This window comes from Panthera uncia, chromosome B4, assembly GCF_023721935.1.
Source record: "Panthera uncia isolate 11264 chromosome B4, Puncia_PCG_1.0, whole genome shotgun sequence".
Taxonomy (NCBI): Eukaryota; Metazoa; Chordata; class Mammalia; order Carnivora; family Felidae; genus Panthera; species Panthera uncia.
In genome coordinates, this window is record NC_064809.1 from 30,831,516 (window position 1) to 30,856,764 (window position 25,249).

Genomic DNA, 25,249 nt, shown 5'->3' on the forward strand with positions numbered 1-25,249 from the left:
AAAAATGAACTCACGATGGATTAAAGACCTAAATGTGACACCTGAAACTTATGGTTTAATGAAATCCTAGAAGAGAACACAGGCAATAACTTCTCTGACATCAGCTGGAGCAACTTCTTTCTAGACATGGCTCCTGAGGCAAGGAAAACAAGCAAAAATAAACTGCTGGGACTACATCAAAATAAAAAGGTTCTGCACAGCGAAACAAACAACAAAATTCAAAGGCAACCTACAGAATGGGAGAATGACATATTTGCAAATGACATATCTGATAAAGGGTTAGTATCCAAAACATATAAAGAACTTATACAACTCAACATCCAAAAAACAAAGAATTCAATTAAAAATGGGAAGAAGGGATGAACAGACATTTCCCCAGAGGCATTCAGATGGCCAACAGACACCTGAAAAGATGCTCCACATCACTCATCATCAGGGAAATGCAAATTAGAACTACAATGAGCTATCACCTCATATCTGTCAGAATGGCTAAAATCAACAACACATGAAACAACAGGTATTGGCAAGGATGTGGAGAAATAGGAACCCTCTCACACTGTTGGTGGGAATGCAAACTGGTACAGCCACTCTGGAAAACAAGACAGAGTTTCCTTAAAAAGTTAAAAACAGAAATACCTTATGATCCAGCAATCTCACTACTGGGTATTTATGCAAAGAATACAAGAACACTCATTCAAAGGAATACATGCACCCCTATGTTTACAGCAGCATTGTTTACAATAACCAGTATGGAAGCAGACCAAGTGTTCCTGGATGGATGAATGAATAAAGAAGATGTGGTCTATACATACTATGAAATATTATTCAACCATAAAAAAAAATGAAATCTTGCCATTTGCAACCACGTGGATGGAGCTAAAGAGGATAATGATAAGTGAAACAAGGCTGGTCAGAGAACGACAAATACCATAAAATTTCATTCATATGTGGAATTTAAAAGACAAAACAAACAAGCAAAGGGAAAAAAAAATAAGAGACAGAAAGACAAATCAAGAAACAGACTCTTAATTATAAAGAACAAATTGATGGTTACCAGAGAGGAGGGGGGTGGGACGGGTGAGTGAAATAGATGATGCAGACTAAGGAGTGCACTTGTGATGAGCACCAGGCGATACATGGAAGTGTTGAATCACTATATTGTACATCTGAAACTAATATAACACTGTATGTCAAGTAAATGGAATTAAAATTAAAACTTAAAAAAGGCTTGGTCACCTGTTCACTTTTCCCTACTTCTAGTAATATGCAAAATGTATAAAAACATAGGCTATAAGGAGCCATGTTGACAAAAAATAACAATGCCATGTTGAAGATAACAAAACTGATCCATGGGCAAGCAAAGCCTCTGACCCACATTCAAGATGATGAGGCCTCAGACCTGAAGCACATATTTTCCAGCATCAGCCAGGCCACCTTGGCATTCTGGTATGGGGGTAGGAATGGGTCAATGAAAATATTCCAAGAAGCAGAGTACAAAAGTGTGTAAAAGGAATCAACTACTGGCTTTGAAAGTGTGCCTATGGGCACCATTTGCTCTTTCTCATGGAAATGCAACATCCTAAAATGCAAGGACATCAGTTTGTCATAGTGCAGTAATTCACAATACAGGCCTTGTGGTCAGAGGGGTCTGCCTAAGAAGGCCAAGCCATCATGCATCAGATGTGCAACCTTCTGCAACCTTCTTACCTCTTTAGCCTGAGTGTCGGCACCTATAAACTTGGGATTGCATCAATCCTCCCCCCAAACCATTCTACTGGATTAACATATACACACACAAAGCACTGAGCCTAGCATTTAGGGCCTGATACACAAAATGCTCCATAAGTGCTAACCATTACTGTTGACAATAATGGTATTACTACCACTATTTCCTGATACCACTTGTTTCCTGACTTCCTCCTACCCCTCTGAAACTCCTCAATGAATTGGGGCTGAGAAAACACGATGGGTATCACAGTTAAAGGTATTTTCTCAACAACTCCCCAACCAGATAGGCAGGTAAATAGTGCTTCCAGGGGCGCCTGGGTGGCTCAGTCAGTTAAGCGTCCGACTTCGGCTCAGGTCATGATCTCACGGTCTGTGAGTTCGAGCCCCGCGTCAGGCTCTGTGCTGACAGCTCAGAGCCTGGAGCCTGTTTCAGATTCTGTGTCTCCCTCTCTCTCTGCCCCTCCCCTGTTCACGCTCTGTCTCTCTCTGTCTCAAAAATAAATAAACGTTAAAAAAAATTTAAAAAAAAAAAAAAATAGTGCTTCCAATACAGCATGTCTTGTGCAAGAGCTTTCGATCATCAGTGCTGACCTAAAAAGCTTAATAGCATCAAAAGCAAAGACTAAGCTCAAAATACCACTCCCCTGCATCTAGAAAGCAGGGTAGTAAAAGCAGACCAGGATGCAAAGCTCTTCTGCCTCAGCCTAAAGGTCTGAAGTACACCGACCACCTACCAACACAGACTAAGAGCTATCTCAAACTTCCCAAGATAGTAAGTCAAATGTTCTTACAAAAGAAAAAAAGAAAGAAAGAAAGAAAGAAAGATAAATACGTGAGATGAGGGAAACACTAACTCAATGTATTAATTCAATGGAAGCTCTTCACGGTGTATATTAAATCATTACATGGTACACTTTAAATGTAATTACATTTTTTGTCAATTATACCTCAGTAAAGCTGGAAGAAAAAAAAAATACTCCAGAGTTAGTTTCTCTACAGTTTTGTTATAAAACAGGAAAGTTATTCTGGAAAGTTTTTGAAAGCATTATTCATCACTTTCACCAGCAAAGCACAGAAACAAAGGAAATTGTGAAGGGAAGAGAGATGTACAAATTGCAATTTCCGGTGCTGCTACATCTCTTTCGTGTCCTGCATGAAACAAAAACTCAGGATTTCAAGGGCCCTCGTGTGAAACAATGTTTATAAACAAATACTGGAAGGGATCAAAGCCAAAATATGAATGTTGCACAATGAGAGATAAAGTTTTATTATTTTAATCACTACCTAGCAACTTCCCTTAAACACATATGGAGAGATGGAGGAAGCATTATTTTAATAAGATGTTTAAGGTCCTCAAACAGAGAAAAATAACTTTCAATATTGTGATGTGGAAAAGAGAAATGAGAGGAGGTGGTCCTCTTGAATACAAAGAGCATTGTTGGTAACCTGGCAAGTCTGACACAATAATACTGCCATGCCCAGAACCTGAGCAAGTCTTCAAGGCACCACTCCCTATTTAGTATGATAAATAGGTCAGCTCTTGGGTGAAGTCTTCAGGTGATTGGTACTGGGTGACTTTAGCTGAACTAAAGCATTAAAAGTTGCATCAATCTGTCAATCCTTATAACTACCTACCTAAGCAGAAGACGTTCTGTGTTCATTTATTGCTGATCTAGTTCCTTAAAATCACCTTCTTAAGATCCAGAGAAGAGTAAAGAAGTAGTAATGGGTGCATGAACTACAGAGAACTGTGTAATAAAGGATTAGAGAGGTCACAAAAAAGTCTACTTTACCACTTTATTTTATAACTCAGATTGTCTCTTTGAGCTTCAAGGTATTGTCAGAACTACTGCTAGTTAATAAATGCTAGAGTTCTTCAAAACGTGTCTGCATTTATAAGTATAAATATTATTTATAGTTTTATTCTTTCCAGGGTTCAAAAGATATTTTTAAATGGAAAATGTATAACCAATGTCTTTTAAAAATGAGCACAAATTTTACATAATTTCCTTGGATTCAGCAGTATGGCAGCCACAATTTGAGAAAGTAACAAGGTCTAATAGTAAAAATGAGAAAGTAAAAAGCCAACCAGGCTAAGAAAGTTGGACAAACACATTTCTCCTTGATCTGTAAGAGAATCAGCTTTAACACTAGATGATCAGAACATTTGTTTTTCTCGAGTTCCAACTAATTCACTAACAGATACTAATACTGGAATTGCTATAGTACTTTTACAAGAAAAAAAAGTGGCCCTTTAACAAATTATCCTGGAAAATGACACCTGGCACCACAAATCAAATAAAAATCAATCACTTTGTGAATCAGCCATTAAAATTGTGCCTAATCTATGTTTAAAACCAGAAGAAAGAGAAAAGATCTAATATTGGCTAAGAGTCTGTTACATGAGAAGTAGTATTTACATTAAGTCACTTAATGTTCATTACTGCCACCAAAAGATAGCATTCCCAAACTACAGATGGGAAAACTGAGGCTCACAGACCTTGTGGGACTTGCCAAAGTTCAAAACTACTGGAAGCCAAAACCAAAAACTGGAAAAGCTATTCCACAATGGACATCTTGGAAAAATCTAAATCAGTGTCACTGGGATTTCATTTCTTAAATCGCAGAAGAATGTTTCCATGATTTTTTAGGGAGAACAGTTTCACCACAAATTCAAGTTCCCACATTCAGCGCGGTTCTAATGAGGATGGGAAGAAACAATTTAGAAGAGCTGATTCAAGTGAGCCTTAATCACTGGCAACCATTCCCAGCAAAAATGAAAGAACAGTTCAGCTAATACCTACTCCATTTTACCCCTACAACATTTTTGGGGTTTTTTTTGTTTTGTTTTGTTTTGTTTTTTACATTCTCTCCTTGAACCCTAACAACCTCATGAAGTAGGTGGCACTAGAAGCCAAAGATCCTGGGCTCACACAGGTTACCCTTCTTACTCTTAGATACACAAATGATGTACTTGCTCTTCTGAATCTTGGTCCAGAATGTGTCACTCTCATGTGCCTGCCTCCTAGGACAAAAAGAAACATCCATAACCAAACTTTCTACCTTCGGTCAGTTGCGTGTTTTTGTTTTTTTTTTTTTAATTTATTTTTGGGACAGAGAGAGACAGAACATGAACGGGGGAGGGGCAGAGAGAGAGGGAGACACAGAATCGGAAACAGGCTCCGGGGTCCGAGCCATCAGCCCAGAGCCTGACGCAGGGCTCGAACTCACGGACCGCGAGATCGTGACCTGGCTGAAGTCGGACGCTTAACCGACTGCGCCATCCAGGCGCCCCGGTCAGTTGCGTTTTTATAAACATTTGTGTTTTAAAAAGGGGTCATAAAATAGAAAAGATAAAATTGACCGCACCACAGAAAGTTCGGGGTTTTATTAGCTCTCCAAGTTTCCTTGAAAAAAAATACATTCCTGAGAGTATGTGCCTTCAAAAAATTTTTTTTTAATTTTTTTTTTTATTTTTGGGACAGAGAGAGACAGAGCATGAACGGGGGAGGGGGAGAGAGAGAGGGAGACACAGAATCGGAAACAGGCTCCAGGCTCCGAGCCATCAGCCCAGAGCCTGATGCGGGGCTCGAACTCACGGACCGCGAGATCGTGACCTGGCTGAAGTCGGACGCTTAACCGACTGCGCCACCCAGGCGCCCCCAAAATTTTAAATATACTCATTTCATGGTTCTCACTTACAAATGCTGAAATACCACCATCTGCCAGATGTAGTTATTTAAACAGCTATCAATCCAAGAGATGCACTTTCACTAATAGATCCTCTTGATTTGTCTGAAAGGTTTTTTCCAGATCTCTAACAAAGTGGTAAAAGTACCAAATCCTGCATTCAACTTTAATGGATTCAGTGATTAGTCATATCCTGTGTGGTGGTACATCAGGAACCAATATCCTGTACATTTTACCTCCCTCTTCTGCAGGTGCTACTGGCTGTAATAAGAGAAATTTCAGTTAGAGTATAACCCTGCTGGGCAGAAACCCAGCTAACTATTATTCACATATGACTTTGCACACTGGGTTTCAGAATTATAAATTATGCATCTTAAATGCCTTTGTGATAGAAGAAAGTTTGTTCCCTGAAAAATAGTTTATTTTTTAATTCTAGATGTAATGTTCAACTTAGAAAATTAGAACACAGGCATAAAAAAATTTTCCAATATTTTCTTAAAAGAAACAGAAAAAACCCAGTCTCCTGTCAACCACTTACACAAAAATGGCACCACCTTCATCTTTTTAATCTGTTAATACAACATATTTTCAGTATTTAGTAATTTTAGGTTTTTGAGATATGCAGCAAATTATTTTCTGAAGTGTCAGAGAAGGAAACATTGATTTTTATTGTAGGATATCTTAAACAGGCCTTTTCAAAAATATAAACCCTATAGTATAGATTAGTTTTCTAATCTAAAGGGATGTGACACAAATAACAAGAAAAACCATACACCAGAAAAAAAATAAATAAATCTGAGTTCCAAAATATTAAGTCATACAGAATCTGAATTTTAAAAAACATCAAAAGTGGGAAAAATAATATTGACCTGGCTGTCATGTCTAAAACCACTTACATTTATATTGCCATAAAAATAACAACTTCATGAACATAAACATGTATGCATATGAATACACATATCCTACATTTAGTATTAGGTAGTATCATATAGTTATACTTCACAAAAGGAATAGTGTTATTAAGTCACTTCTGAGCATGTAACTTACCCTAAAAGACACTTATCTTGAGATGGTAAGGAATTCTGAAGGACACTCCAGGCAAAATATATCGTAACTTCCAACAGCATGTGTTTGACCTAGGGTCAAGCCCCATCGTTTCAAAGTTACAGAAGCAAAGTATTTTCACAGAAAGGGTGGGTGGAGTAAGAGATTCTGCACCCTGTCTGCTCCTCTGAAGAGCCACTGCACATCACTCATATCCCACGGTTCCACGAGCACCGTATCGAACAATACAGACTCGATACGACGGTCTCTAGCTCAGGGGACTGGCAGCAGGAGCCCAGCCAGAATATCTCAATACGGGAAGATGAAGACAGGAAAACGGAGCCTCACAAAGCTTGTGAGATTCGCTAAAGCTCAAAATGTCTGAGCACCAAAACCAAAAACTGGAAAGGCTTTTCACTATGGACACCTTTGGAACCTCATGAGCAGCCTTCACTCAACAAAGGCAGCTGGTGAGCTAGGCAGGAAGGAATCTCTGGCTGAGGGAGAACAGGTGAACAGTCAGGGGCGCCTTTAAGGAGGGAGAGAGGGTAACAGAAAGAGCCCAGGAGACCTGGAGGCTCAGCAGTCAAGAACTTACCAGGCAGCAACAGGACAGAGTGGGCAGGTCCAAGAACACAGGCCTTACACACCATAAGGGAAACTCCTCAAAATAGCCAGTGTTCACTTGAGGTTTCTGAGCACCTCTGACACAGAAATCCATGTATTACAAGGACTCACAGAACTATAAAACACCTAAAAACTGAGCTGTGTTCATAGTGACTTATGTAGTCTATATTTTAACATCTTTACTGAGATGGAATCACAAACCATAAAATTCACCCATTTAAACTGTACAACTCAAAGATTTTTAGTATATTCACAGAATCATACGATCATCACCAGTATCTAAATTTAGAATTTTCATTACCCCCAAAACAGACCCATTAGCAGTCACTCTCCATTACCCCCAACCCCCAGCCCTAGACAACCACTACTCCACCGTCTGTACCTATAGATGTGCCTATCCTGGTCATTTTGTATATACAGAATCATACGACACGTGGGCTCTTGTGACCGGCTTCCTTTCACACAGCATAACGTTTTCAAGGTTCATCCATGTCGCAGCATGTGTCAGTATTTCATTCTTTTTTGTGGCTGAATAATATTCTAATGTATAGATAAACCGTATTTTGTTCAGTTGATGGACACTGGGATTATTTCCGTTTGGGGGCTGTTATGAATAATGCAGTGAACACTCACGTACATGATTTTTGTGTGGACATGTAATTTTATTTCTATCGCGCACATATTTTATAGTCTAGTTTTAAGAGAAAAAATTAAATAATTGACATTTCAAGTCATTTGGCTATGGAGCTTCAAACTTTGTTTCTAAGCTCCAATATCAGTTGATAGAGGAGAAAATAATAAGCAATAGTAATATTTAATGGCATAAATCACCTAAAGATGGCAAGCCAGACACAAGACACAGAGCTATGAAAAAAAAAAGTGATTTATACATACTTCTTCCAAACAAAATTTTAAATGACTAGAAGACAAATATATATGTACATATATACCAGCTTTATAGTCTGTTCACAGAACTCTGCATTTCTTTTCATAAAGCTTTTTCCATTTTCCATGTAAAACAGAAAAGACACCAAAAACAGGTAGAATCATATAAATTTACTGATTCCCCTACCTCTACTGCCACTGACCTTGGTCCAAGCTAGGAGTGTTGTATGAGTGGCCAAGGAGGAGGAAAGCACAGTGTGCAGACCTAACCAACCATTTTACCATGAGGAAAAGGAACTGTGGAAATCACCTACCTGGACCAGTTTTACACATTTCTTCCCATCTTTGAAAAAATACAGAGGTCTCCAAACACCTACTGCGTAATCAACATCACTAAGCTGCATCCAACTCTACAGGGAGGTAAAAACCTCCCAGGGCAAATGGAGGACCTGCCTACAGGTTAGTGGTACAAGTGAGACTTGAAATATAACCTCTGTGACCAACGCATCCGGGTTCACCATGAGCCAAGAAGCACTTCACATCAGCCAGACTCTCTCTGTGAATCTCAGATCCTAAACATTTCTATTTACTGCTGGCACTTACCCAAGGATCCACCTGACAGAATTAGAGGCGCCAGACCCAACATAGGTATGTTTCAGGGCCAGATTCCCACACTGCTCTGGCCACCTGCCTTGAACCAGGCCCAATGCAAACCCTATGACTATCCCTCTGCTTGATCTGAAAACAGACTGGCCTCCTTCAAAAGAGCTGACACAAAACAATAACTTCCAGGTACTCCAAATCACACTAAATCTTAGCTTCAATTATAATGTTTGTACCAATATGCCAAACACACCAAACCCTAGAGTGCTGGTCATAGTCTTCCAAGAAAAAGTATATTTTTTGTGTAAGAATGTGTGATGTGTTTATTCTCCACTTTTTATTTACTCCAACTGTAAGATTACTATGCAGAAGACATTGCTTATTCAAGTAAGACTGAGGCAAGGCCACAGCCCCCAAGCATTCCACCCGGGGTTGGGGGGGAGGGGGCAGCAGAGCTCAGTTCTGTTCCATAGATAAGCACACTAAGTAGAAGTATGAGGTGGAGAACCTCAGACAGCTTGGGAGGCAGGGCCAGCCTCCCAAAGATGGGTCATCTGAGCTGAAGCTCAATAAATGAACAGACGCGGAGGGAGCAAGCATCCCAGACAGAAGAAACAGAAAACACCAGAGCAAAGGCAGGAAAGTGCAAGCAAGCCCAAATGGATGGAGTATGGGATGGGGAAGTCTGGTGAGGGAGAGTCTGGAGGCAGGAGTCCCGAAAGGGGCAGGCTGGAGGCAGGAGGGGTCCCGCAAGTGACAGGCTGTGCTGAGGTGGCAGGACCTGGCCTCTAGGGAAAGCAGGTGCAGAGACCCTTACACAAAAGAGTACAATGAGATTTGCATTTTAGAAAGATCAGCCTTTCAGATACACTGCATTTCTTTTTCACCTTTGAGAAGGTAGAAAATTTTAATAAAACAGTAACATTTACTTCATTTCACTATGTTTATGCTTGCTTCTATTGTCATTCACACTCTGCAACAATGTAACTGTTTTCCTAAAAGTTTCAATAAGCTTGTAAATGTGTCAACAGTTATATATGTATTTGCAGGAAAATCTCACAGCAACTGTTAAGATTTTTCATCAAAACCATGAGTTGTATGGTTTCAGTAGTCAACAGTTCCCCGCCCCACCCCTGCCAAATAGAGAAGAGCACATTTTCAAAAGTGTCTGTAAACTCATGTTTGTCTTTTTAATAACAAAATGATTCTAATTACTAGGTTTCCCTGCCTCAGTGACAGAAGCAGTGGCCCCAAAGGCCAGAGGCCACAGAATAAAGCCAATCTCTCTCTCTCTCTCACACACACATACACACACACACACACACACACACACACACACACACACACACACACTGCTCTTCTGACTGCAGTACTGTTTAGGCAAATATTAACACTTTTACCTAATCTTTAATTGAATTACCACTGCCTTCTTAAGAGGAAAAAAACCAAGCAGGAATAATAGGATACTTGGGAAAGCTTCCCAGGAAGTAAAGCTGGTGAGTGAAACATTGGTGATTCAGATCCAGCCCTGAAGAGTCTCATATTCATCATCTGTCCAGCACTCACATCAACCCTGCAAGGGAGTAGCCCACTTTAGTCATGAGCAAAATAAAGTTCTGTAGGGTTCATTTGCTCAAGGTTAAATGGTAATAAAAAGTAGTCATAACAATAATAAATAAACCTATGTCTCTAAACCCAAACCAAAGCTCCTACCACCCCCAAGAGAGGAGGACTATGGGGGAAGCAGTGAGTTAAGGGGTTCCTGCAATTCCCCTTCCTCACTTTACCCTTCTTCTTCTGTTACTCAGCACTCAGCTAGCAGCATTTAGACTGAAGGCAGATCCCATCCAAAGAGCTATTCCAGACATCCTCCCAGAGGACCACTAGTCCCTATTACTACCCTGCCCAAATAACCTAGTCCTTCCTGTACCATCAAACTGGGTAACATCCCACTGGTCATGCCCTGGCATTCAGAGTTTTCCTCCAGATCCTGACCCACCATCTTGCATGAATGCTCCACAGGAGCCAAACTAGCCCTGAAAGCCTGAATCACCTGGGATCACACAGTTTCCCTTCATACCATCCCCTCCTTTCCACCTCTCAGAAACGCAGCAGATGCTCTCCAGATTCTCATGCCTGGACCCCACGGCAGACCTTGAGAACCAAAACATCTTAGCCAGGCAGGTGCTTTTTGAGATTACTCTAGTACCCAACTAGGAAGCACTCGTCCTACAGTAAGGCTAGCTGTCCCACTCACTAAGCCCAATACCAACCCTAGTGACCAAATGGGACCCCCCCCCCAACCCAATGCCATAATAACCACTGATGTCTCTAAAATCTGGAATCAATTACTGTCTCTAACACCCTGTTGTTAATTAATGCTACCACCTACTATTATTGTTTTATGTACCCATCTTGTCTCCTAGATTATGTTCTTCTTGAGTGCAAGGATTTTGTCTTATAGTTCTCCATAGAACATAACATTTTGTACACAGCAGCCCTTCAAATACTAACATTTTTTTTAATTTTTTTAATGTTTATTTATATTTGAGAGAGAGAGGAAGAGACAGAGCATGAGCAGAGGAGGGGCAGAGAGAGAGAGAGACATAGAATCTGAAGCAGGCTCCAGGCTCTGAGCTGTCAGCACAGAGCCCGACAGGGGGCTTGAACTCACAAACCATGAGATCATGACCTGAGCTGAAGTCGGATGCTTAACTGCCACCCAGGTGCCCCTAAAATACTAACATTTTTTAAGCAAGCATGAAGACTTTCTCCTAATCAGATTTAGGATGTACAGCAGGAAAAATGGGAAGCCTCGGGGCCAACCTTGATTCACTCAAAATTAAGGAGTGGCCAGCAAAGAAAACTCCGGAAACCAAGGGCACCACACTAACAAGTCACTGCAGTTGGTGCTCTGTACCCTGTGTCCATCAGGATTCAGGGATGAGTCAGGCTGCAGGCACGAGAAGAACGAACAGACACATACACAGCAGCCAGTCCTCCAATTCGAAGCACTCAAGAAGAGTGCCTGCAAGAGAATTCTCAGTGTCTAGCAGAACACCCTCCTTAGACAGGGTCAGGATGAGGATGGGAAGACGGAGATGGAAAAGCCAAAGCATCTTCACTCGTCAGCGATCATAAGCAGAAAAACATTTTTTCACTAGAGGAAAAAAAAATGCTATGACTAAGTGTAAGCCTTCAAATATCTGCTTATTGAGGACATTTCTGGTATTAAGTCACACCACTCCACTGCCCAGAAAAATTGATTTGTTTAACCTGAAAACAGCTCAAATATAATAGCCCCACCACACGACAAAACGCTTATAGCAGAGAAAGCTTCGGTGACTTGGGATCTTTATTTTCCCTTTTCCATTCTTTTTTAGGGGGGGCAGACTTAGTTGATTTTTATTCAAAGCCACAGGATCTTTCCACATTTTCCCCACCAGACAGGGGTCTGTCATGCCACATGTCACCTAGCAACTCAAAACACCTCTCCACAATTACCCAGCTACCCAATTCTTCATACAAAACTTATCTTATCCTATTAAACAATAAGGGATAAAGAAGAGATAAGAGGATAAAATTTACAGCAAGTCTTAATATCTGTTTGCTTCATAATCACCTTAAATAAAATGGGAGAAATGAGAAGAAAGACTGAAGTTTAATCTTAACCATTACCTAGCAATTTCAGAAGAAAAAACACAAATGAACCTAGAAGACACTCAGACTCTTGCAACATCTGAGAGTCAACAGTTTTGTGATCCAATGATTAAACTTTGTGTACTACAAAGCCCATCTTAAAATTCACCCACTGAACTGTGAATTGCACTGAAAGAGCCTTTAAATAATTTTAGAATGCCCTGACTCATCTCTGACTCCTCCCTCTCGTTCATATCCAACTCCAATGCTACCACCACCCTCTGAGAATCATCCTCCCTTCCTTCTCCACCTGGTGATCTCACGCTTACCCTCTAAAAACTTAGCTCACATGTCCCTTCTCTTAAGGATGCCTTCCCAGACTCTCATAAGGGAACTGCACTCCCTTTTCCATGGTCCCAGGTCACTATGGAACAACTACCACTAATATTTAAAAACACTAGTCCAAATATATTACCAAGGCTCCTCAGTTACATCTACCCAACATCCCAGATGCTCCTCTCCTCACCGCCCAATCATGTGTCCGGACACACCACTGGTCTCCTTCACTGGAAGGACCATGGAGCCTCTTGTCCTAGACTCTCACATTCCAATTTCCACAAAGCAGCCAATGGGCCCCCTACATGTCCAGCACCCAGAACAATACCTTGGACACAGTAAATGTTTAAGAATTTCTGTGGGAAGGAATGAATGATTCAATCAACCAAATAACTACATTTGTATCTCCCAAACAGCCTTTTTTAACCAAAGTCCATTGTGCGCATAACGAAACAGAACTCATTTTAAGCATGTAAAACAAGTAAAATGAAAGGAAACGTCCCTCACCTCTCCCTATTCAGTAACTCAGGCACACCACAGATTATGTATTATTGTATTTCTCTTTCCGTTCACAATTTATTTTGGTTTCTGAAGTACATATACAATCTGATTATTGATTTAGAACATTTATATCATAAACTGCCATTCATAAACAGTCTTTTTTAAATGCTAAATGTAGATTTGGAGAGCATGTTTCTTTCCCCTTGTCAGCAATGTAAGATAAATGGATGCCAATTTCCACTAATTTTATTTGATTTTCAATAACAGTTCAACCAAGTGTAAGGAACGTTTTAGAGCAGTTAAATAAAGTCAACACCTTCCACCATTGTGTCAGGTTCCTAAATGGCCCCAAGATTATCTTGAAAAGGCCAAATTCATGCTATTCTTTCCAATATATACTAAAAATCAAACAATAGCGTAAAAAAAGTTTTCTCCCCTTAAGTTCAGAGAGAACTGAAGGATGCTGCCCCCAGCACCCTGTATACACCCAGACTGGCAAAGCCACCGTGTACTGCCTCAACGCCCACAGAAGCTAGGGCTACTCCACTACCAGGAACAAATGAGAAAATGCTTAAGTGACCTTGCTGTCTCCACAAAACGTTACTCTACAGCAAAGGAGATATCCTCAGGTGCTTGACAGAAACTTCGGAGGTGTAGGCTGTTGTCAAACACAGACAGCCGATAAAACAATTTAACAAAATGCCTTTTCACTTCTGACACATTGTAGAGGAACGCAGTTGAGTGGAGACAATGTTATCACTCCACGAAGAAAAAGGGAAATCTACTCCACTCCTAAATCAGACCCTGGCTCCGCAGCCCCGGCACCATATGGAACTAGTTCCAGATACGTAAACGCTGAGGTTCTCGCAGGAAAACTTTTAATGCAGTGACTGACTGCAGGGTTGTGCGTTTTCAAGGAGCGCTGCACGCCAGCCTCTCCTGCACCGGGATTCCGTGCCCCGCTAACGTCCGCGAGCCGGCGGAAGCGGGGGTCCCCCTGGGGGCCGCCTTCCCGACCGCGAGCCGGCGACTGTCCCCCAGCAGCCGGCCGTGCCCGCGGGCGGCTCCGAGGACAGGGCTGGGCGCTCCGGCTCGTTCCCCCGCCCGGGCGAAGGGAGAGTTGGAGCACAAATGCGACCGCTCTCCGCCGTGTGTGGAATATTTAAACTCTGCTCCAACCTAAAAAGTTCCCTTTCCCCAGCCTCCGCCGCGGGGCCTGGGAGCGGGGAGAGGCCTGAGGCTGGATTTCAACCGCCCGCAGCCGCGGCCGAGAGAGAGGCGTCCGGCCAGGCTTCGCCCGCGCCCCCCGGAGGGCTGGGCTCGGGCTCCGCTCCCAGGGCAGGCTCCGGAGGGGAACCGGTGGCCGGAGCCCCGAGGGAGAGGAGGGAGGCGCTCGGCCCGGGAGGGGCCGTGGGGTCCGGCGCGCTCACCCGGGGCTGCGCCCGCCCCGCCGGCCCGGCCCGCGCCCACAACTTTGCCGCCCGCGGCCCCGGGGCGGGGGGCGCCCGCGAGGCCCGGCCCGGCCGCCGCACTTTCCCTTTCCCCGCCTCCCATCCGTCTCCCTCCTCCCCTTTCCAGGAAGCGCCATATTGATCCCGGCGCCTTCCCCCTCCTCCTCTTCCTCCTCCCTCTCCTCCTCCCCCCCCTTCTCCCGCCCCCACCCCCCGCGCCCCTCGCGCCCCCAGCCCCTCACCTTGGCGATGGCCTTCCGGTAGCGGGTCACCGCTTGCTGGATGAGGCTGAAAACTTTCATGTGGCCGTCGCCGCACGGCACGACCACCCGGGTCCTCCCGAAGCACACGGTCACTTTCATGCCGCCGCCGCCGCCGTCGCGGGCCGGCCCGCGCCCCTCGCTGACCGCGGCCGGAGCGGCCCCGGGCCGGGGCGGCTGGACGCTGGGCGCGGTGGGGCCGCTGCACTGGCGCGCGGGAGGCTAGGGGCGCGGGCAAGCTGCGGCGCCGGGGGGCCGCTCGGCTCGCATGCCCGGCCCGGCCCGGCCGCCCTCGCCTGGCCCGGGGCTCGCCTCACCTCTCCCCGCTGCAGCGCCCGCAGCCTCCGGCCACCTGTTCGGCGTCTCGGCGCGCTCGGCGGCGGCGGCCCGGGGCTGTGTGGCGCTCGCGCTCACTCGGGGCCGCTGGGGGAGGGGACGGCGGCGAGGGGAGGGGAGGAGGAGGAGCAGGGCCGGGCACACAACACCGCGCACATGCGGCAGGGGGAGGCGCGGCCCGGTCCCCGCGCGGGGCGGAGCGCACGGCCGCAGCCCCACGCCCCCGCCGCCTCCCTCCTCTGGGCGCGGGCGGCCGCGGGACCCCGACCACACTGCCCGCCCCTGCAGGCGGCCCTGCGCCTGGTCCGGCCCTGTCCCCGCGCCGCCGCGGAGGTGGGAGCCCGGAGCGCCCCTCCCCCAGCCCAGCCGACCCCCCGCGCCTGGGCACGACGTCCCCCACCCGCGCCCCTCAAGCGCCCCAGCGCGCTGCGGGGCTGCGCTCGCCTCGCTGAGCCCCTCCTCGAGGGCGCCCGCTCCACACACCCCCCCACCCCCCGAGGTCTCTCCGGAACCCACCCCCTTTCTTTGTCACTTTTAATCCCCTTCCTCCGGCTAAGGGATTCAGGAGAAATCGTTTCTAGAGAAAACACTTTACTCTTGGCGCCGCGGACTCAACGCGCGGAGACGCTTAGGGAGGGGCCGTCCCCACGTTCCCCCAGGAGGACAGGGACCGGGCTGGGCCGGGGTGTTCCAGCCCAGGTTTCTCCTCCCGCGGGGGCCCTCGCGCGCGGACGTACCCCTCCGGCCCGCAGCTTGGCAGGGTTTATGCACTGGCTCGCTTGTTCGGCTTCAAGGCCGGGCGGAGGTTGTTATGCGTTAAAAGCAAAAATTAATCGGCTGCTCTGGGGAGAGGCTGGTGAGGCTTTGACTCGACCCAGCCTTTCTTCGGAGGCCACACTATTTACCTTGAAGTTTCCGGTGACCCCGTGATGACCCACCCGCTTCAACACGTAGACCTTAAACATCCGCAATTCAGATAATTTTATTTCTTAAAATTCTGCAACATACGCAGTCCTCACGCAGATTCGTGAACAATATATTCCGAATGCCTTGGGGCAAAGCTGTGGAAGGGGATCCCCACGATGCGCCGGTGCTTAAAGCGGGAGCTTAAATCCCAGGAAAAGAAAGCGACTCCGTAATGAGTTACATGCATGCGGGACGTGAGACATTTTAAAACAAAGTGGACCGAGTCAATAAAAGTCATTGGCGCTTGTCTCTGTCTTAGTTATGAGCTATGATTCCTTAACAACTATGTGTCCTTGTGTTTAAAGAATGGCAAATGTCCGCAAAGAGTCGTTGTTTGCCCATCTTTCCCAAACCATGCTAACTTCATTTTTGCCCGTTGTACCTAGCATATGTGAAAGCAATTAACAGCTCCCTTGAACTCGAGTAGAACTTCCTGCATTTGGATCAGAAAGAGCAGGTGATCGTCCATCCCTCCCATTCCATCTCTCATTTTAAAATAAGGAAACAAAGAAATCATCTACTTTCCAGAATCCCAGCAGCTTCCACTGCTCCACACTGCCCCAGGTATAGTTTGTCATAAAAAACATTGTACATCCACTCATCTACAGCCCTTGACCAATATATCCAATCATCAGTCCTAGCAAACCAGTGCAATAAGTAGGCACTGTGTGTCATCATCACCGTCTTGCAGCAGGATATTGACTGAGTGTTGAAGTTGCTCGCCCAAGGCCACAGAGAAATCTTGAGGCCGGCCCAGAAATAGAGTCCAGGTTTCCTTATAGACATTCATGGGAAAGGCTCATTATACTATCTGGCTGCAACGTTCCATATTTCTACCCACTAATTAAGTTTGTGATGGTTTGTGACTATCATAACATCTCATGCAGAGGTGTTCTTGCTTCTTGTACTAATAGTTGGATCCACAACAATTACCCATAATTGTAGATGTTGTTTCTGTTTTAATGCATTGGGGAGGGAGGAATATATTAGTTTAGAGGGGGGCTTCCTCAAAATAATTCTGATTGCAAAAGAAGTTGAAGAATAGCCAGAGCACATCAGACACAAGTCTCTAGATTCAGATCCTGACTCCACCACTTACTAGTGCCTTAGACTTGGCACTCAATCTCTCTCTAGCCTCAGTTTTATCAGCTGAAAAGTGGGTTGATGACCTCCATCTGATCAATTATAAGGATTAAATAAAATAAATCATTGACACTTAGTACATGCTACCACATGAGAATGTGTAGTATAGTCCAGTTGCTGTAACATAGGTGAAAAGTAACAAAGTCAGGACAGGATAGCAAATGATGATATTGGGGAAAGGGAGAACAGGGGCAGAAGAAGCCCAGGACTCAGAGAAATTACTGGACTGCTCATAGAGCAGCTCAGTGATTGGACCAGGGCTCCTGACTCCCAGGCCTACAGGTTCATTTTAGTTGGATTCCACGTGTAGTTAGAGAAGATCTTCCGTGTGGAAAGTACTGGCTAAGTATTACAGAATTATAAAAGTGAGTAAGAAAAAGATAATATAGAGGTTAAGATAAGACAGCTATTGCAGGAACTGTAATTGAAGATGTTAAACACTATGTGCCAGCAAAGTGTTAATGGTAGTCCTGGGATGGGAGGTCTACCTTCATAAAAGAGGCATCAGAATATATGCATAAGACTTTATTCACATCAATTTTTTCTGTTATTCAATAGTTAAGATTTAGACAATTTTTCAAAACTATGATCCATAGGATTAATAATTAAAATGTTTATTCAACTAACCAGATAAAGCCTTAAGGCTTTATTTAAATCTACCTAGTTTTTTGTAGATATTGTGATTCCCTTTATTTAATAATTGATGAGAAACTAATGCTGTGTTATTTTTGGACACCAGAATCTTGGATATCTTGAGTCAAATTCATAAAATTGCATCACCAAATAATGAATCTACTCACGCCAATGTGCTTACCTAACATCTAACCATGAAGATACTTTGGGGCCAGGCTTCCTTCCCATCTAAAGTGTTCAGCTTGACCATATTGCTTCTGGCCTGAGGAGGCATAAAAGCAAGCCCAGTCCTAATGAGAAGCAAAATCATCAAAGTCAAGGGTGGGATGTTACACAAATATTTTCTAGTGTGTTTACTCTCTTAAATTCAGCATATTTCAGGAAAAAAAAATTGTAACCCTTATCTTATTTGTACTCCTTTACAGTTGATTGGTTCAATTGGTTTTAAAAACCTCGGAGAATTCTGAGAATTAATTGGGATGCATCTGGGCTTTGTGCCTATCTGCAAATGAAAATGAGCAGGGCTGACCACCTGGGCTATAATCTCACCATAACCAGCAGGCTGCACATGCACCGTGAAATAGATACGCACACCACCTGTGTAGGAACAGTATCCTATTACATGGCATCTTACCCTTAGAAAGTGAATAATTAGGAATTAACATGATATTTACAAGAGTTTTTAAAATTCAGTCATACACTGAAATTGAGGTTATCTCCGGGATATTTCACACACATAGCGAGTGCCTACTCATAGGTAGTATACTTCAGATCATGCTAACAATTTTGTATGCCTAGCCTCACACAGTCCAGTCAAAGAGAAGTGGATCAGTATTCACCAAATAACTGTTGCCCACCTATTTTGATACCAAGCACGGCACTGTACGCTGGATATGTAAGTTCATCCCTCAAAAGATGTTCAGTCTGGTAAAGGTTTCAGACGTGAACAGGCAGCCACTAACGTATGGGGCTGTGGTGTTACCCACGGGAAGTGTTCACTCCCTCCGGGAGGAAAGAGAGAGAGGTAGAAGCAGGCCACCTAGAGTAAAGCAGTCAAGAGAAACATAAAGTGAACTCCATTTGTAACTTTAAAATCTTCAAGGAGCAGCAGATGAAATTAGTTTTAATGATATATTTTTATTTAACCCAATAACACTAAATATTACTCTTTCAACATGTAATCGACTTTGTAAAAATACTAATGATATTTTTCATACATTTTTTTCTTATGAATTCCTCATGACCCCATGAGTAGTTTCTAGTACATCTCAATTTGAACCACCCTCCATTTTTATTCACTCATGTATGACTCATTCATCAAACACTGACTAATTCGTATGCATCCAATCTCACGAGAACTCAATGGCTACATGTGGCTCATGGCTACCATATTGGACAGCACAGCTCTGTAGGATGGGATTGCTGATGGCTGGAAGCCACATGCACAGTTGAGGAACTTACAAATGGAGTGAGCTCTTTGAGGGCAGATCCTGTATATTCACAGCACTTCCCCAGAATTGCTCTGGGAGGGGGAAAAAACAACTTCTTGACATAGATATGATTCACATAATAGTATAACTGTGTTTAAGAAAAAACTGCAAAGTTTGGGGGAAATAAGAACCGTGTTTGGGCTCAGTAGAGCCTCCCTGTTGTGCAACATTAAACATACGTCTAGTAACAGTGGTTTTTCTAGTGAAACATGAGCTCATATGAATTGTATGGGTGAGAGAAATGGCCGACGAAAGGGGAAAAAACAAGAAAGGAAAAAGAAAAAGAGAGGAGAGGAACCTTAATGATCCTCTAACCTGCTGAAAGCAGTCATCAGACATGAAAAGTACAGGGAGTGGCTTGGTTCACAACAGAAGTAAATTGTACAGGACAGGGCGGGCCCTGCCAGGCTTCTGCAGGCCATCTCCTTTTCCCCCCCGCATCCAACGCTGTGTCCTCACCCCAGAGGCTAGTATAATCCAAATGGCTCCAAATGGCACCTGACTCACCAGCTTGTGATTACAGGACGGGGTAGTATTTACTTTTATGCCCTGACCACATATATCCAAGTCATCACCTTCAAAATATTGCAGGGTCGCCTTCAACCAATCCCTCAGCTCCTGTCACTACATTCTTGCTCTCCTATTCCAGTTTCCAGAAACAACAGTGTCAGCACTGCACTGTCGATACAGCCCATCTTGAAAAAGCTAGAGTCCAGGCTGAGATCACCACTTCTAGATGCCCCTGGTGTCACCCAGCCTCAGAGATTCAGAAAAGGCCAAACTTCAGAGACCCAGAAGTGGCTGGGTTCCCTGCCATCCTTTTGACCCTTGTCATGATCCACCACCCAGAGGCCAGGTCCCCAGTCAAATGTCTCTCTCCTTCCCAGGCTCCAACACCAAAGAACAAGGGAGCTTGTTGATGAAGTCCATGAAGACCAACCCACCAGGGCACAGAGCAGGGTAGAGGCTGATGCAACTGGTGGTATTAAAACTCAACTCCAGTAAAGACCAATCTGTAGAAAGATCGAGCAAAGCAGTCTAAGCCACTTACTTTCTGGTGGTCCAATTTGACACCAGGCAGGATTCAGAGCATCCAGTGGTGTGGAGAGGGGTTTCCATGAGATGCTTTATAAAACACCAGTCCTTTCAGCTGCATCTTTGAAAGCAAAGTTCAGGGTCAATGTCTAGAATACTGACCTTCTAAGTTGCTAGGGAAACCAGAGGTACATGTAGTGAGATTGCTGCTGTTTGTGGAATTTCAGAGTCTGAATCAGGATTCTCTGTTGGGTAGGAGACCATTCTGCCTTCTCTCCAGTGTGGGCATTGTTCTACCAGGAACATAAAGTACTGAACATCTTTGTTTGTTTGTTTGTTTGTTTGTTTGTTTGTTTGTTTTTACTCAAAAAGACTTGGGGAAAATGAGGTACAAATAGGGGCAGATTGAGGGAATGATTTTAAACATTTCTTAAGAAGTAGAATTCTCATTCAGAGGACACTTAATGTTTGACAACTAAAGGAAAAGGGATGAAATGAATTAATAAAAAGCCTTACACCAGTGCTTGGATAAATCTCAGCCTGAGAGACTTCTGCTAATGTGATATGCACCAGCTTTTAAAGACTATTTAACAAATGTGGCTAAGCAGTTTCATTCAGTAAAGAGAAAAAGAAAAGAAAGCGCATTGAGATTGATAATTGGAACAACATGCTTTTTCTTGACTCTGTCAAGATCAAATGGCTGAAATTCTCAAATCCTGAAAGAACGAGGATGAGTAAAGGAAAAGCTCCAACAACTGGAGTCACTGTGGTAAAAATGAAGCAAACCAACAAACCATGTAAGGCCTTCTCAGAGTGTGTACAGGGCCAGGGTTACCTGGGTTACCAACCTGAGACCCTTTCAGGGCCCCACTTCCCCACCATGCCCTGTCTCCAGAAGGAGGAAAGTCCTCTTCCCCTAGAGCCAGACCTGCTCATGTCAAAAGGAGGTGAGCAGAGGTGAGGCTGCTTTCCAATGAAGCCCAGTGCCTAGGGCCCCTGGCATTCTGTGCAATAATTCAGATATGCTGGACCAGTGTGTGTCCAGCCTTGCTGATCCTCTGTACCTGCTTTTGAATGGCTGACTCATCCTTCCCTCCTCTGTCAAGTTCAGTCTGTTAAGCTAGGAGTTCGATTTCAAAAGCTCTCTCTGGTGCTTTGGAATTTCATCTATTCAGTATCTAAGCAAAGGCTACAAGCTTGTTTCAGCTGGGGAGGCTCCTTGGGTGAGCATGACGCAGCGGGCCCCCACCTTAGACCCACAGGTCATGGAAGCAAAACACTTTTTCCAGACAAAACAACAGACTCCCTGCCCTCATCCAGTCCTTCTCTCAAGTGGGTGCTCTTTTGAGCCAGACCATGTCATTTTCCCCTCCAAGTCCCAAAGTGCTCTCTGTCTTTTTCAGAAACAAAACCAAAGTGCTTACAATAGTTTATAAAGGTCTACACGGCCCACCCTCCATCTCCAGACCTTTTCTACTATTTTCCCTGTTCACTCCACCCCAGGGGCCCTGGTCTCACTGCTGATACTTAAACAGGCCAGTAGTCTCCTGCCTCAGGGCCTTTGCACTTGCTCTTCCTTCAGCTTACAATTCTCTTCATCCCCATATCTGCTTGGCTTCCTCCCTCACTTCCCTCAGGCCTCTGTCCAATGTCACTGTTGCATTTCCTGACCACCTAACATAGAGCAACAGCAGTACCTTTTCCCTGACCTTCTCTGTACGCCTCACTTCATTTTTTTCCACAGCACTTATCAACATCTGACATATTATATACTTGTGTGTTAATTAGTTGCCCATCTCTTCCAAAAGAATGTAAGCTCCCTGAGAGTAGAAACCTCTTCTATTTTCTTTGCCACCATGTCCCTGATGTGGACAATAGTGCTTAGTCCAGCACAGGCGCTCAGTACAGATTTCTTGTATAAATGTGAACCACTAATGACCAGCTACACATTTGTCATTTGGGGAAAAATATTTTTTACCTAGTGGATCTTTGGCCCTATCTTCACTTCAGAACACAACCTTGTGAGGTCAATGTCATCATGGTTCCTTATTATTATTTTTTTAAATGGTAAATGCCAACTGTGTGCCTGGCACTGTGCTGGGCAGATACATCCATGGTGGGTGGGCCTACCCTCTCCATGGTAGTGAAGGGCATGTACTTATGAAGGCACAGCTGTCCGTCAAGCTCCCAGGCCAAATCTGGCCCATCGTCTGTTTGTGTATGGCCTGTGCCCTGAGAATGGTTTTTACATTTTTCAATGAGAAAAAAAAAATTAAAACAAGAATAATATTCTGTAACATGTGAAAATCACAAATTTAAATTTTAGTGTTCATGAATAAAAATGTATTGGGATCCAGGCATGCTCACTCATTACATATTATCTATGGCTGCTTTTGTGCTACAATAACAGAGGTGGGCAGTTGCAACAGAGACCAGATGGACCACAAAGTGTAAAATACTTACTATCTGTCTATTTACAGGAAAAGTTTGCTGACTGTGGTTTAAAGCAATGCACAGTGATTAGAAGAGAAGAGGCAGTATAGTAGAAACAGACTTTGGCTGGAAGCAAGAAATGAGACTTCTCTTTCCACATTTGCCTCTCATTCTTCTGAGACCTTGACAAGCAAATCTCTTGGAGCTTCCATTTCCTTATCTTTTGTGGCAGATATACGCTAAAGCAAGTCCCAGGGAAGTATACCCTTACATAATCCCCCTTGTGTATGGGCATGATCTGTGACTTGCAAACGGGATGGGATGCCACTCCCCTAGCAGACTAGAGAGGTTCCTGATGGCCTTGAAAAACCAAACTGCCATGTTGAGCTGCCTATGGAGAGGGTCATGTGGCAGGAAACTGTGGGTGCCTCCAGAGCACAGCAAGTGAGAAGCCGAGGCCCTCCGTCATATAAACACCAGGAAATAAATTCTGCCAACAATTCCATGAGTTTAGAAACAATTTCTTCCCTACTTGAACCTCCTGATGAGAATGTGGCCCTGCTTACACCTTGATAACAGCCTATGAGGACCTGAGCAAAGGGCCTAGTCAAGCTGTGCCTGGACTCCTACCCACACAGAAACTGTGAAATAGTAAGTGTGTTTGTGTTAAGCCCACTACGTGTGTGGCAATTTGTCACGTAACAATGGAAAACTAACACATCTATTCAATAAAGTCTTTGAATTGTATTTTAAAATACCTGGAAATTATAAGGTTCCTCTTAACACTGTGTAGCCTGATGCTGAGAATCATGTAGGCCATTAATTAATATGCAGATTGCCATGGCTTTCCCCCTGAGATTCTGATTCAGTTGGTGTAGGGTGGGGCCCTGAAATCTGTATTTTGAATCAGCATCCTGGTCAATTCTTATCATCAATTAAGTTTAGAAAGTACTGACTTCGTTGTCATAAAAAAATGAAAGAAGAGTCAGCACGCACTGAAGCAGTCAGAACTGAACTGACTAGGGCCTTCAACAACGGAGGAGGAGTGGAGACATTTGCATGGCAGACATTCCACGCTGTTCTTGCACCTCCATGCTGGCCGCTTGCTGTTTCCTCTACTTAGAATACTCATGTCTGACTGAAAATTCCAGTTAATTCTCCAACATTGCCTTCTTCTTGAAGCTGTCATCAAAATCCCTTGGAAGGACACTTCTCCCACTTCTGGCTCCCATTAGATTTGCATATAATTCTATCATTCATTCAGTGTCTATTGAGTGTCTACTAGGTGCCAGGTGCTACTCTAAGCTGTGGGAATATCGCCATGAGCAAACAGAATACAAATCCCTCCCCTTACTCAGCTTATATTTCAGTACCTCAAACTATACTCTTAGAATGAGTGTTAGTTTACAGCAGTGGTTCTCAAAGTGTGGTTCCCTGGACAGCAGCATCAGCACTGTCCAGGAACTTGCTTGAAATGCAGACTTCTAGGTGCCACCCCAGACCCACTGAATCAGAAACTCTGGGCATAGCACCCAGCCATCTGTATTTTTTAAAGCCCTCCTAATGATTCTGATGCATGCTAACATTTGAAAACTATTAGTTAATAGGTCTGTCTCCCAGTTACACCCAGGCCTTCCAAGGTATTCGAGTATCCTACTCACCATTAGCCTCTAGAAACTCACGGAGAAAATGTATTTAATTCATGTGTTGAATAAATGATACAACTGATGACTAAATTTACAGTCATCCTTAGAGGATATGGGACCCAGCATACTGGAGAACGAACTCAAAATAAATTATATGCCCCCCCTCAGTTTTATGTTATAGAAATCAAGTTAAAACTAATGTCACAAGATCATTTGATGCAAAGTATCTCAAAAGCTTCAAAATGAATACTGAATGCAACCTAAGAGGTGGCTGTGGGAAGTGGAGTGTGGACCTCCTTGCCATGGACACACAAGAGGCTGTTATGATCTGTGTGTGCATGTATCTGTGCATGTATGTGCATGTGTGTGCACATGCATGTGTGTGTGCATGTGTGTGAACATGCATATGTACACAACCTCCCTTTGCTGCCCTGGGTCTCACTCAGCCCAGCGAAGTGTGGAGCCTTCTTCCCTGCATCCCAAGGGTGGTTCCCTTTGAGGCAATTCACGCAGGGTGGTCTCACTGAGCAAGAGCAGGAGGCAGGATGCCCCAAGCCCTTTTGTGAAGCAGTGATAACCAGATGGGCCTTGTGGAAGTGGAGGATTTTTGGAGGTGAGTGGCTGGTGGTAAAGAACAAAGGTATTTGGGGGGATCCACTAAAGGTATGCCTTTCGTGCAAAAATTTCACATTTGTTCAGTAGCCAGTGAGGAATCTTGGAAGGGCTGTAAGTACAAGGGTGGGCTAGTGAAAGTGTCTGGTGGGGCAAGGACTGGGATCCTCTGAGATCGCCTCCCAGCCTCA

General features: G+C 44.2%; 1 protein-coding gene across 14 annotated transcripts in view; it reads right to left on the minus strand.

Annotated features, from left to right (window-relative positions):
• The window catches only part of PARD3 (par-3 family cell polarity regulator), a 662,524-nt gene extending 647,491 nt beyond the window's left edge, over nucleotides 1-15,033 (minus strand). For 11 of the 14 annotated variants that reach the window (XM_049626966.1, XM_049626964.1, XM_049626959.1 and 8 more), the window contains exon 1: nucleotides 14,747-15,033. In XM_049626966.1, the coding sequence (XP_049482923.1) occupies nucleotides 14,747-14,866 (120 nt within the window). In that variant the 5' untranslated portion in view covers nucleotides 14,867-15,033. The remainder of the gene's footprint in view (nucleotides 1-14,746) is intronic. The other 3 variants (XM_049626965.1, XM_049626968.1, XM_049626969.1) reach the window with 3 other exon arrangements.
• Nucleotides 15,034-25,249: the final 10,216 nt, after the last annotated feature.